The sequence below is a fragment of the Staurois parvus genome, unplaced genomic scaffold (assembly GCF_062004578.1).
Source record: "Staurois parvus isolate SC_StPar_1 unplaced genomic scaffold, SC_StPar_1.0 ptg000289l, whole genome shotgun sequence".
Classification (NCBI taxonomy): domain Eukaryota; kingdom Metazoa; phylum Chordata; class Amphibia; order Anura; family Ranidae; genus Staurois; species Staurois parvus.
The window spans coordinates 441,150-456,163 of record NW_028318085.1 but is presented as its reverse complement, the minus strand read 5'-3'; the positions used below and the strand labels follow the sequence as shown (position 1 = coordinate 456,163).

At 41.3% G+C, this 15,014-nt stretch overlaps 1 protein-coding gene across 1 annotated transcript in view; it reads left to right on the top strand.

Moving 5' to 3' along the window:
- Nucleotides 1–15,014, top strand: part of AQP8 (aquaporin 8) — a 40,130-nt gene that overhangs the window by 12,763 nt on the left and 12,353 nt on the right. Inside the window, exons 3-4 of the mRNA XM_089682411.1 lie at nt 8,713–8,839; nt 12,021–12,235. Coding sequence (XP_089538537.1) covers nt 8,713–8,839; nt 12,021–12,235 — 342 coding nt within the window. The remainder of the gene's footprint in view (nt 1–8,712; nt 8,840–12,020; nt 12,236–15,014) is intronic.

Sequence of the window (15,014 nt, the reverse complement as noted above, 5' to 3'; positions counted from 1 at the left end):
GTTAGGAAAATCCTCATAGACATGTGAAATGCTTCCCCCATTTCATCTTGACGCAATTTGGGGATGAAGTGAAAAAATGGGGTCACTGTCTAACCCTAAATGCACGTGATACAGAGAGTTCAAAGTATTGCATGACAACTTTCCTTCTGTGTCTGTTGTAAGGAAGACAGGCTCAGATGGTATTGGCAGCGGTAAACCACGCAGGAGACAAGGAGAACCAGGAACAGTCCAAGTCGGTTTGTCCTGCACTTTTATTCAGCAAGGAAGCAAACAAAGTTGAATGCAGGAGGGCTTTGAACAGCAAACCCAGAGCATAAAAAAAAAAAATACCTGCTTGTCTGAAATCTAGCAATATTTATTAAAACTGATATGTTTTACTTTTTGATATTTGCCCTGTCTGTCAACTTCAAGAGTCTTAAGGGTACATTTAGCTGTACAACTGACAGGAAGACCGGTGAAGACCATATAAAGAGGGATCAAAAGACTCTTTATGGCTAAATAATATGCAGTCATCTCCGTTCCCTCTGCTGGCTCTTGACTCATGAAATGTACAGATCTTTATGCTGCATACTCACTTTATTATGTTCAACTGATGTACATTCTGATAAAAGGAAATTTAGCTTCTTTGTAAAGGGAAGCTTATTCAGGTGTGACTTGGGTAGTGCAATCTCTCTGTCTATCTATGAAGGTGAGCTCCCGAGAGAGGCTGCAAGGCAGATAACCCAGTACAACGGTCGCAAGAACAGAAATGCTTCTACGACAGAAAGCTTATCATTTTTCCATGCAATTTGGCAGTTTATTGTATGTAAAACTGAGCCAAAACAATTTAACAAATGAAGGTAACCTTTAAGATGTGGTTGTGCTTTTTATTTGTGTTGGAGTAAATAATAAGTTCAAAGTGCCGTATTACTTAGCAAATGAAGTCTTGTGCAATAAGTCATTGTCTGCCATTGCAGTAACCCATAGTCCAATTAGAATTTAGCTTACGCCGAAATGGTTTAGTGAATAGGCCCTCCATGGTCATTATCTCAATACAGCTAGTATTTTGGCCTCTCAAACATCAATGTGGGAACATTCTTGGATCCCAAATATTGATGTCATACTGCTAACCTGCACCAGATTGCATCATTAATCTAAGATTTCAATATGTCTATGTGTTTTAAGTACGTTTTTGGAATTATTTTTGGTTGAAATTTTGAAGGGTCAGCTCAACCAAAGATTTTATTTTAGTAAGAGGAAGAGCCCGGTGGGGTAGTCAGCCTCTGGAAAAGATGGAGGGAGTCATTTGCTGATAAAGCATGATGGAGTGAGTCAACCTGTGAAAGATCCTGGTGGAGTGAGTCACCCCTGAGAGAGCCTGGTGGGGTGTGTCAGTCTCTGGAAGAGTATGTGGAGTTGAGTCAACTCCTAGAAGAGCCTGGAAAGAGGAGTCAGCCCCTAGAAGAAACTGGTAGAGCGAGTCAGCCTCTGGAAGAGCCTGGTTGAGTGAGCCAGCCTCTGAAATAGAATGATGGGGTGGCTGGAAGATCCTTAAGGAGTTATTCAGCCTCTAGATGAGGCTGGTGGGTTGGGTCAGCCCCTGCAAGAGCCTGGTAGAGTGAATCAGCCTTTGGAAGAGCCTGGTTGAATGCATTAGCCTCCGAAAGAGTCTACTGGGGTGAGTGAGTCTCTGGAAGAGCCTGGTGGAGTGAGTCAAATTCTGGAGGAGCCTGGCAGAGTGAGTCAGACTCTGGAGGAGCCTGGCAGAGAAAGTCAACCTATGGAAGATCCTGGTCATCCCTGGCTTCTTATATGTCTTAGATCAGCCTTTCTCAACCAGGGTGTCCAGGCACCCTGGGGTGCCTTGATGTTTTTTCAGGGGTGCCTTGGCAAAATGTCTAAAAATTGCCTAAAACTTGTATACAAGCCAGCCTTTTAGTTATACAAAGTCACAGGTTTTCATTGTGCACCATTACGACCTTCTAGCTGGCGCGTCCTGACAACCAATGACATCATCAGTTGATAAAGAGGATGTCAGCTGCCTACACAGCATCCTGGTTCAACCCTCCACTGCCCCTCTCCATCAGTGCTGGGGTCACATTAGCTCAGTGATGGAGAAAAGCTGAGGGAGAAGAGGAACCTAGGGATACTACTCAGTACCAGTGTGCAAGAATGTATTTGCTTTGGAAGAATAAATCACCTCTAATGTTGGGTGTCCTAGATGTGTGGATGTTGCTGCGTTATATAAAGCTATTAGAATAGTTTTGCACATTTTAGAATGGGGTGCCTCAAGACTGCCCATAATTTTAAAGGGTGCCTGGACTAAAAAAAGGTTGAGAAACACAGTCTTAGATACTCCAACAGTGAGAATTCCTTGTCATAATTTCTGACTCTATCTTTGTCCATTTGGGAGTTTTTGGGCACACTCTCCAATTAACCTTCAAGTTTGTTGTTGGAGACAGCGTGCACAGACATAAATAAAACATATCTTCTCCATGTGGTGTTCATAGTAGGAATTGAACCCAGGGATGTATTGAAAGAGCTCGAACCATTCTCTTACCTTGGAAGTACAATTTAAAGGCATCACAAATCAATGAAAGCTCCAAGGGATACATTAAATGTACTGTAAATATCTGTAGATCAAAATTGGTCCTGAATGGTTCTGTTTTACCCTGAAGCATAAGCCCGAATTATTATCTTGACAGGGCAGCAACAGCCAATCAAATTTCAACCAATCAGCTGAAAACATTAAAAGGTGGATTTGAATAGGTTGCTATAGGTTGCTGCATTTTGTACCTTGCTCCTGTGATTGTTGTCGCTGTATCTCTGTAGAATTTCTTTAATAGTTTGCTTATATGGCACCAATCATCAATAGCTCTTTCACGTCAGTTGCGTCCTTTGTGCTTGGGAGGTGTCCTTGTTGTAACCATTAACTGGCATGCATCTGCTCAAACCATTAACTGGCATTTAAGGGCAGAAAAACAAATAGTTATGCTGGTGAGCCATGACTTAGATAAGAAGTGATAATATTGCCTTTCCATTGTCAAAACCTACTATCTAGTCATTTACTCTGCGTATACAAACACATACACCTGACTAAGCTTGATGGAGTATAGCAGGTTAGAGGGATTTTTACAGGGTGTGTCTCTAGCAAATATCATGGCAAAAGGCAAGGCAATTCACCCGTAGGTTTGGATTAGGTAAAGATGCACACTGATAGCTTCGCTGCATGCTTACTCTATCCACGTAATCCATAAAGCAGGGTGACCTCTAGGTTTCTTTTATTTTTTATTTTTTTGGATAGGTCACCGGTGGTCAGGTTACACAGACCTGAACCTAGCATGCCAACATTTTAAGTAGAGGTTGCAGCCACTTTTTAAAAGCAAGCCTGTACTGGCAGTGAAGAGCTAAAGATGAGCCGAGGCATGATGAGCTCATCAGTCCTTGCCTACCCATATCTGTTTGATCATCCCGAGTGCCTCAAGGACCCCAAAACCTGAGGCATTCTGTCTGAAGTTGGTTGCTTCCAGCTACAGCTTCAAAACGTAGCCCTGAACCCCCACACTCCTCTAACCAGAGCTTAAAATGATATTTTCATAATGAGTGTATCAAGGGGCTCCGGGGCACTCAGGAAGAGTAAAAAAGTAGTACCTCTGCTTGCCTGCTTTTCACTTGCTAGCTCAGTTTTATCGTAAATATAATTCCAATCAACAGAGCTTTAACATGCTAACATAATTTCAAAGTAGTGTACAATATTTTTTAAATCTGCAGCTTTCACAAGAAAAAAAAAACTTGAAAAATCTGTCATGAAGGTCCTTGTTGGGGCACTTCCTGTTTTAAGGTGACAACACTTTTTGCTTGATTTCAAAAATTATTATACTGTTCAAATATAATCAAATAAAGTAAATATTAATTTATTCCAAATAGAATATGAACAAAAGTCCACTTCATGATAATATTGCAAAAAGTGCTCCTTCTCCTCTATGCCTCTATGCTCACCTTAATTTTTTGATCAAACTGTTAAGTGAGGTCAAAACAGCTGTGGAAAAAGCATATTATTCCACTCATCTATCCATCCATCTGTCTGGGATAAGGATACAGTTTGAAAAATACCTACTAGTCCATATAAAGGACACAAGCTCTTTTGACCTCACTTAACGGTTTGGTCAAAAAATTAAGGTGAGCGCATAGAGAAGGAGCACTTTTTGCAATATTATCACAAAGTGGACTTTTGTTCGTATTTTATTTGGATTAAATTAATATTTTATTTGTTTAAAATTGATCAGTATAATAATTTTTGAAATCAGAGAATTTTACACTGTACTTTTAAGGTTTATGGAAATCTTTTTCATATCACAATTTTGTTAATTGGAAAAATCAATATATGATTGATATATTTGATCACAAAAGGTTATAAATATAATTGGGATTATCAGTGGAGCGCAATATATTTTAATTATATTGATTAGAGCCACACATGAATATGTGTATAATGTAGACAATATGAGTATGTGTATAATGTAGACAAGCCACAAAAATATTATTTATTGGTTAATAGAATAAAATAATTTTTTATACACCATAGTAGCTCACAAGCACTTGCATTATATATAATGTAATGTAACGGAACCGGACCCTGACTGTACCTAGGGTATTTCCGTTAGACTCTCGCTTCCCTGTCCGAACACCATCCACGGACCCCACCGCTGACCATATAGGAAATAGACAGCACCAGACTCTTCTTAAGACAGGAAGTGAACTGCTTTATTTTAACACAAACACAAGATATATACACAGGGCAGGGAAATACAACCAGGAACAGGAAACACAGCAGCAGGCCCTCCCAGCAGGGCGAAGGGCTGCCGGAAACACCCCCCCACCAAACCAAGACACACAATAGAACAAAGGGATACACCACTTGGCAGTAGACAATACAGGAACACATACATCCCATAATAGTTTGCTGGCAAGCAAGACACAATAGAGCAATGGGACAACCACATGGCAGTGAACAATGGACAACCCCCACACCCAACCTATACCTGTCTACACAATATCAGGACAGACCACCCTGTACCCCTAACAGGCACAGGGTGGATTACACATAAGAGGGACATGAGGAGCTGAGACAAGGGTCCCCCCACCCCCAAAAGTCACTCCCGTCACATATAAACACTTTTTGCTTGACTCCTAATTGTATTCTTGCGTTGTCACCTCGTCAAACAGGCTTCTTATGGAGGCCATTTTAACACACATTGTGGTTGATCTACTAAAGGCAAATAGGCTGTGCACTGCAAGTACAGTTGCTTTAGTTCTGAGGGAAGCTCTGCTTATTTCTTTCATCCAATATGTGCAAGCAAAAAAAAGATGTTTTTTTTTTATATTCTTTGCATGTTCCACTCAGATCTAGAGCAACTGCACCTTCAGTTGCCTCGCAGTGCACAGCCTGTTTGCCTTTAGTAAATCAACCCCACTAAGTAAGCATGGTGCACTTTTGTCACCATCAGGATACCTGCCATGATAAATGCCACATCACCATCACTCGTCTGCATGTGGAAAAAAAACAAAATTTTTTGTCTAGATCTGAGGGGAACATGAAAAGAAAATTAAAAAAAAAACAGCTTTTTTTTTGCTTGCACGTGATTAGATGAAAGAAATAAGCAGAACTTCCATTTGGCTAAGGTGGGCAGTACTGGCTTTCTTTCATACATACATGTGGCCACAACACATGAAGACCTCATAACTCTTAAAATGTAAACAGCTAAAATTTAAACCGACTTATAGAAGCCTGGCATTGATTCAAAGCTGAACTCCAGGCACAACTCTCATTTAAATATATTCCTCAAACGCCACAGAAGATATAAATCCGCTTTGTGTGCACTAAGTGCCTTTGCAAACCCAGATATCATCTGTGGGAGCTGGGGGGGGAACCCAGCAGGCTCCACCCACTACAGGCTGTCTGCAGAAAACTACAGGATAGGGCGGAGACAAGACCAGTCACCCTGCACAAGGAGAGAGAACAGCAATGACTGGTCTTTATCACAGGAAGCTCCTGTGCAATGTTTACACTGGATCACTGCACAGATCTGAAAGAATTAGTAACAGGAATATTCCAGTGATACACACGCCTCTTCTATTTGGGAAATATTTTCTTATCCTGGAATTCAGTGTTCGGTTTCTCAGATAGGTAGAGTAACATATTTTGTGTTCTTCTAATGCAATAGTAATACCGAGAATCACATTGTATCTTCTAAAATGAAATATGAGATTTTTACTCTTTAAAACAAGGAGCTTCTTGTCTTCCACCAAGTGACTGAAGTATCAGATCCTTCTAGGGATGCACCAATAAGCGTTTATTATCAGCGAGTACCGATACTTTGTGGTGCAATTTGCATCCATAGAAAATTTATGAATGCAAATTGCACCACAAAGAATATCGCATGCAGAGTTCACACAGGAGCAGTGCAGGAACCCTCCCTGCACAGATCCAATGCTATCACACTAGGAAAAGCCATTTCACAGGTCTGGGGATTTGAAATCCCCATGGGTTTCTCTCCTCTCCTAGCAGGGATGACAAGCACGGGCAAGACGGCTTCTAATTGGTCAGCACCATTGCGGTGCTGGCCAATCAGAAGCCATCTAAACCATACTGTCATCCCTGCAAGTAAAGGAGAGAAAGCACAGTGGCTACATGGTTAGCACTTCCACCTGGCAGTACTAGGGTCGTTGGTTTGAATCTCAACCACAGAGCCACCTGCCTGGAGTTTGCGTGTTCTCCCTGTGCCTGCATGGGTTTTCTCTGGTTACTCCAGTTTCCTCCTACATTCCAAATACATGCTGGTAGGTTCATTGAATCCTGTCTAAAATTGGCCCTAGTATGTGTATGTATGAATGTAAGTTAGGGACCTTAGATTGTACGCCCCTTTAGGGTTAGGGACTGACGTGAATGTACAATATATATGTAAAGTGCTACATAAACTGACGGCGCTAAATAAGTACCTGTAATATATAAAATCAGGCCGACCTGTGAAATGGCTTTTCCTTGTGTGACAGCATGGGATCGGTGCAGGGAGGTTCCCTGCAATCGCACCATTCCTGTTCAAATTGCATGCTATTCTTTGTAGTGTGATTTGCTTCATACATTTTGTATGGATGCAAATCGCACCTAAAAGTATCGTTTTCGGGAGCATTTGCATGAGTACTCGTGAAAATACTCGGTATCTGCACCAACACCGATATTGGTATCCATGCATCCCTAGTTCCTTCACAACACCTTAACCTAAAGTTTTTGGGCTTAGTTTGTTGGTAGACCCTCTTGACTGGTAGGATTGAGGCAAATGGCCTATTGGACCTTTAATACAATATTTTGAGTGTGGTGTTTTGCGTGGTAGGCCATTCCTTGGCTCATTCTTGTTTTATACTTCTTTATATTATTTTAAAGCTGCACTCCAGCCAAAAAACATTCTTTATCTTTGGGTAGTGTAAGGAAGGGGTTAGAACCTGTCAGGTTTTAAATGCTTTCTGTGCCCCTGTTAAAGAAATGGTTCTGTTAGATTGTGCTATAAATGCTGTCTGTATCCCGACTCCAATGATTTCCCCTCACTACCTGTTCTCTCTGACATCCATCACCTGGGCGGGAAGCGAGGAGACAGCTCCCCAAAGGGAATACAGACAACATTAGAAGTTGACTTTAACCCTCCAACACTCTATCCATTACTAAAAATCTAAATTTTTGACTGGAGTTTGAATTTGATAATCATATTTATGACACATTTTCATTTTAAATATTTATTGAGTCGTACAGGTCAAATGATACACAGTGACTTTGACATGAATAACATAACTGAAAATTTTGTACAAATGTTACAAAATTGGTATACATAGTTTATGCTATTTCTTTATCATTTTAGTAACCTTTTTAATTTTTTCCATTTTTCCGTATTTTGTGATATAAATATAGTTAACACATTCTGGATACAAAATATAACCATCGACTTTAAGTTTTGAGGGGTGGGGCAATGAAGAGGAAGTCAAGTAACCTCATTGTATTATGTACTGTAGGAGTTGGAGTTATGAGTAGGTAGGATAAGGCTTCAGTTTCAGGTAGAAAGATTGTGGAACATGTCTAATGGATTATAGGGTTAGTGGCCACTGAGCTGGCAAGGATCAGTAGGTCAGCAATGCGAAGTTTGCTGTGGATCCATGTGGCACCACAGGGAGGATTAAAAAAAATGAAGAATTTTCTCCTTTCGGAGTTGGGAGAATATGTGTTTTAGAAAAGGAGTCCTGGTAGAAAAGAATCTTTGTGGGTGGGTTTGCTGATGTTTGGAGCCATTGTTTTTATCTATGATCATCAGTTAATGTAATGTTTGTATTAGATCCTTGGGAGTAGAAGAGGCAGGGAAGAGGAATTGCGTAGGATGCATTTTTAGCATTTTTTGGTCACTAAGATGAAAAATGTTCCAGTTTTGTGGAAGAGGGAGGGTGGTAGCAAAACTGAGACTTGTCATGCAGAACGAGATCCATAGATTGCCCTAAAGCCGAATACTTGTTAGAAAAAAGCCATTTGGACCTACCCAAAGTAAGTGTTGTAATTACACATGTATTTCATTTAAGGTGTATAGAAAATAAAGATTCGTAACTATGGAGGTAGCAAATTAAAAATGGTCTATCTTATCTATAAAGGATGTATGTGTCATTCAGACTGTATTAACCTATTCTGTATTGTTTCAGTGGTGGACACTTTAACCCAGCTGTATCTCTGGGTGCCTGGATAATTGGAGGACTTAACCTTGTCCTAGTAGTGCCATACTGGATCTGCCAGCTTTGTGGTGGAATGATTGGAGCAGCTCTGGCCAAGGTAATGGGGACACAGTCACTTCAAAACTTAATGAATACCTGTATGTAAATACAATATTTTGCTGAAAAGGAAAGTAGGATAGGCTGAAAATGTGTTTCCTTTATTGCATTATCTAGACTTTAGTGTATTTTTTAAGTGTAACTTTAGAGCAGGGGCAGACTGACAACTCATGGGGCCCCCGGGCAATAGGGGATCATGGGGCCCCTGTGTCCTTGCCCAAACTCAAAAAAGCCTATGAAAAAGGTACCAGGGGCATCTCATGGGGCCCCCTACTGACCCCGGGCCCTCGGGCAGTGCCTGAGTTTCCAAATGGTCAGTCCGTCCCTGCTTTAGAGTTTTCTGTCCTGTGCCCTTTGGTCCTCCCCCTGCCGTGTGTATTTTTTGCTTTTTTTTATACCTAAAGTCTTCAAAGCAGTCTCATGCTGCTACAGGGTCCTCTTCCTTTTTATAGTAAAGAGGTAATATGCGAGCGCTATCTAAAACTATATAAAAGATAGCTGCTAGAACATCAAAAAAGGCAATCAAGAACGAACCTTCCAACAGAATACATATACATATAAACTAGGGGGGTATCCTCCTGCGCTTGGTATGGGTAGGTCCCTAACTACTAGCTGCAATCACTCAACCTCAACCAATAAGTCATAAATAACATGCATTAAATAGTGAAGCGCTCCCACGTTATCTAAAAGAATTCCCTCTGTGTATAACTTAATTCCCTACTGAACTTAAAAATAATCAATATTGTATGGTGATAAAAAACATGAGCTAAAATACATAAACACCTCTCATATATATCAATTAATCTTGCCTCTTAATAAATCTGTGATGAAAAAATGACAATTAAAAAAATTCATGATAAATCCTCAACTATCAGTGATACATCAATAAACATAATAATACTAATAACATAATGAATTGTGACAAATCGTGATGATTGTGATGAACCTATACATCAAAAACCAGTGATTCTGTAACACATAATATAATACATATATCCCGAAAAAATAATAATAGACTACTACTTAATACTGTGATAAATAAATGAACTCAGTGTCCAAAGTAAACTCGAAAAAGTCCATGCAAAAATTTGTGAAAAACACTCTGTGATCTCCACTTCTAGTGCTCAAAAAGGAATCCTACAAAGGCAGCAATGCCTGCTCACCTCCCCTCCTCGACCCACACAGGGCCACAAGGCAAAAAACTCTCCTCACAGGCAATCTTTTCCTCCAAGCAACTCAGCAAGGGACCTCTGGACTTCCACTCCACCTCCTCTCACCTCGTCATATAGGGCACAAACAAAAGCTTCCCATAGTATAATACCGTTTATTTAGAAGTAATTTGACATAACAAACTCGTTTCCACTCACATGTAGTCTTTGAATACAGCGCTTTCCACCTCACATCATGGGTGTATTCTCATTCACATACAGGGAGGGAAACAAATATGGCCGCTGCGTCCGGACAAGCGTCCCCACGTGACCGGAAGTGAAGTCACGACGCACGTGACGCAACGCGTCGGAACGCCATTCCCAGTTCGAGATTACGTCACTTCCGGTCACGTGGGGACGCTTGTCCGGACGCAGCGGCCATATTTGTTTCCCTCCCTGTATGTGAATGAGAATACACCCATGATGTGAGGTGGAAAGCGCTGTATTCAAAGACTACATGTGAGTGGAAACGAGTTTGTTATGTCAAATTACTTCTAAATAAACGGTATTATACTATGGGAAGCTTTTGTTTGTGCCCTATATGACGAGGTGAGAGGAGGTGGAGTGGAAGTCCAGAGGTCCCTTGCTGAGTTGCTTGGAGGAAAAGATTGCCTGTGAGGAGAGTTTTTTGCCTTGTGGCCCTGTGTGGGTCGAGGAGGGGAGGTGAGCAGGCATTGCTGCCTTTGTAGGATTCCTTTTTGAGCACTAGAAGTGGAGATCACAGAGTGTTTTTCACAAATTTTTGCATGGACTTTTTCGAGTTTACTTTGGACACTGAGTTCATTTATTTATCACAGTATTAAGTAGTAGTCTATTATTATTTTTTCGGGATATATGTATTATATTATGTGTTACAGAATCACTGGTTTTTGATGTATAGGTTCATCACAATCATCACGATTTGTCACAATTCATTATGTTATTAGTATTATTATGTTTATTGATGTATCACTGATAGTTGAGGATTTATCATGAATTTTTTTAATTGTCATTTTTTCATCACAGATTTATTAAGAGGCAAGATTAATTGATATATATGAGAGGTGTTTATGTATTTTAGCTCATATGTTTTTTATCACCATACAATATTGATTATTTTTAAGTTCAGTAGGGAATTAAGTTATACACAGAGGGAATTCTTTTAGATAACGTGGGAGCGCTTCACTATTTAATGCATGATACATATAAAGGTGCAGCGCTAAAATAGCATAAATAAGGACAACATAATATAGCATAAAATAAAGTGCAGAGTATCGGATCACACTGAGGTGAACTTGAGTGAGTAAAAAGTCCCAAGATAAATGAGGGCCAACGTGGGGATCCAGCAGATCCTAATGAGTGCGTGGGGCAGAGTTCCAGTGTACCACACAGTGAACCTGGGGTAAAAAATGCGCACTCACCAGAAGTGCGTCAAAAATACGCATGTGAAATTATCCTGTTTCATCAGGTAGCGGTCATCTACTGCCAAGGTAAGGTCAGGATCATACACCCTCCAATCACAACTCAGGGTAGGTACTCCACGAGTCTCAAACGTGTCACCATCTGGGGTCCCTTTGAACAGGTTCAGATACCGTTCAGGATGGCCACCAGCGGTGGTCAGACGTCCGGATACTGTAGCCCCCCTGACGCGTTTCATGCGATGCACATTATCAAAGGGTGCTGGGCTTACTCTCTTCCTTTTTGCCTAGTCTCCAGTGATAAGAGGTCCTTAAAGTGATTGTAATCCCTCATCTTGGAAAGCATCCAATTCAGTTTAAAATAGAAATGAAAGGAAGAACATATGTGTAGAGATATAAAAACATTATAAACACCTTTTTTTTTCTATTTTCTAACTGATCCTATTCCCTCTGATCTCAGCTGCATAAGAGCTGGGGATGTTGTGTTGGGTGTTTAGGATACATAGCTGGATATGGAATTACTATTTGTTGTACTTTCATAAAATGTAAGATACTCACCGATTTTCATTGTTTTCAGGCCTTGACTCCAGAAGAAGACTATGAGAAATCAGCTGGAGCAGCTTTCAATTTGGTGACCATGGATGCCCAAGTTGCCCGAGCCATTGGAGCTGAAATAGTCATGACATTCTTCTTGGTGTTGGCTGTCTGTATGGGGGCCATTAATAGGAAGACTTCTACTGCCCTGGCTCCCTTCTGTATTGGCTTCACTGTGGCAACAGACATCTTAGCAGGGTAAGAGAAACACTTATTCTGAAACCTTTACTGACTTTACAAGAGTGAAATGCCATTTTTGGATGCAGTTTGATTTTCTGTTTTAGCCATGGGACAGGAAATGAAGGGAAATCCACCTAATGGGACACAAACAAACTGTCAGGGGTATAACCCCCCCCCCCCCCCTTACTCCATCAAAAAATAAAAAAAAAGTTTTGCCTTTAGTTCTACCTTAAGTCATAAAAGGATCGTCAGCCCCTACCCTCTGATCTAAGTCTGTAAGTACTTAGACCTTTAAAGAACATAATAAACAAAACGAGGCACCACTAGACTTCACACTAAACCTAAACCATTTTTGTCTTCTAATCTCTAATCCTCATTCTATTATTATTATTATTATTATAATAAAGGATTCTAACCCCAACTCATACCCTCAATGTACCGTATATACTCGAGTATAAGCCGAGTTTTTCAGCACATTTTTTGTGCTGAAAAACGGCCCCCTCGGCTTATACTCGAGTCAACGTCTGCAGATGTCTAGCAGGGGCGGCATGACATGCCGTCCCTGTCATCTGGACACACCCCCGGGATCAATCCCCGCCGGTGATTGGCTGCCGGAACTGCAGCTCAGGAGAGGCACACAGGCGCCCAATCACTGGCGAGGAGGTGGAGCTTGGAGAGGAGGAGCCGAGCGGCACCGCGAAGATCGAGCGAGTGAAGAGGAGGAGAGCGGCCGGAGAAGGAAGACATCTGACCGGTAAGTGTGTACCATGGGAGAGGGAGAGAGCGAGCGAGCCCAGGCTGGAGCAGGGGCACTATTCCTCCCCCCACTGACACCAATGATGGAGCACTATTCCTCCCCCCACTGACACCAACGATGGAGCACTATTCCTCCCCCCACTGACACCAACGATGGGGCACTATTCCTCCCTCCACTGACACCAACGATGGGGCACTATTCCTCCCCCCACTGACACCAACAATGGGGCACTATTCCTCCCCCCACTGACACCAACGATGGGGCACTATTCCTCCCCCCACTGACACCAACGATGGGGCACTATTCCTCCCCCCACTGACACCAACGATGGGGCACTATTCCTCCCCCCTCGGCTTATACTCGAGTCAATAGTTTTTCCCAGTTTTTTGTGGTAAAATTAGGTACCTCGGCTTATATTCGGGTCGGCTTATACTCGAGTATATACGGTAACCTAAATTTTAAATTAATATAACATGAAATGGTTTGTTTAGGCAGACCTTTGTATTACATGAACTCATAACCTCTGATCCTAAAACATCAAATTTTGGCTAAATTGAGCAACAGTTTTATGTCCCTGCACATTCAAAGCCCTTGTGAGATACAAGCAGATTAGAAAACATGTTCTGTTATTCTTCCCTTAGATAAGTAGTGCAGTGTTAGAACCCCCCCCCCATGAACAGACGTTTGTAACAGTATTCTGGCGCCTAAAGAGTATGTTACTCCAACATTTCATATTCCTGATACTGCCTGTCGTGCCATGTTCTTGTGTTAAAAAGTATCCTGTACTTTTTGTAATGCTTCCTGTGTGTGAAAACCCTGGTGATCCTGCCAGTGAACCTGATTTCCTATCAGTGGCGGAACTTCCAGGGTCGCAAAGGTCCAACTTGCAAATGGGCCCTGGTGTTCCGCCACTGTGTCAACACATCCCTCTGCTAATCACTGGGAAGATCAGTGCATTGCAGTTTCTCCACCCCCACCTCTCCATGCCCCCTATGCAGCTGAGAACAGAGGTCATGTGATCACTTATAAAAAAAAAAGAGAGAAAAAAATGTAATAATAATTTTTTTAGCAATCTATGCACAAATGTTTTCTCTTTCATTTCTATGTTAAACTGAATGGATTGTTTTGCAAGGTAAGGGCTCACATAGACTTTAAGTGCATTGGTCCACCACATTGGCTGTACAATGGCCATGGCCCCATTGCTGCTAATACTTTTATGCCAAGTAAGTTAATGCTGTAAACCAAATATATGCCGTTATATATTAAAAAATGTGGCCACAGCATACAATGTGCCATGAAAAAATTGTGCTGTGAGAACAACCAATGTTAGATTTCAGTATCACGTGACCTGTTGCCATTTCAGCTGCCATAAACAAAGTATAGGTTTATAGCATAGTTGGTGGAGAAAAAGAGAAATTTAGAGCAATATTTTTTAACCAATAATGTATTAAATTAATTTATCAATTAAAGTGATTGTAAAGTCTTAAATTGTATTAAAAATAAAAAAACATGTTTATACTTACCTTCCCTGTACAATGGAATGTGGCCCCAGTAGTCCTTTTCCTGGGTCCCATGTTGGTGCTCCTGGTTTCTCCTCTTTTCCGTGAGTCATCATAAGAAGCTGCTTTCTATTGTGGCACACTTGCATGCTCAATCACGAGCCCTGCTGTTTGTGTCAATTGACACAGACAGCAAGGCTCGGCCCTGCCCCCTTGCCAAAGGATTTGACTGACAGCAACAGGTGCCAATATCTCCTGCTGCTCTCAGCCAAGCCTGTGAGAGCGGGGAGAAGAGGAAAGAGCTGCTACAGATGGGCAAAGTGCTAGATCAAGTGAGGGCTCAGGTAGGTATTGGAGGGTGAGGGGGAGATACTTTAACCTAAACATTGTTTACCTTAATACAAGGAATGCATTAAGGTAAACAATGTTTAGGCTTTAGATTAGCACTTTAAGGGTACAAAAAAGCTTTTTGATGACCTTCGGTGAAAACAGTGAAAGGTTTATTTTAAAGCAATCACTAGACTAGAGATATAGGCAGGGG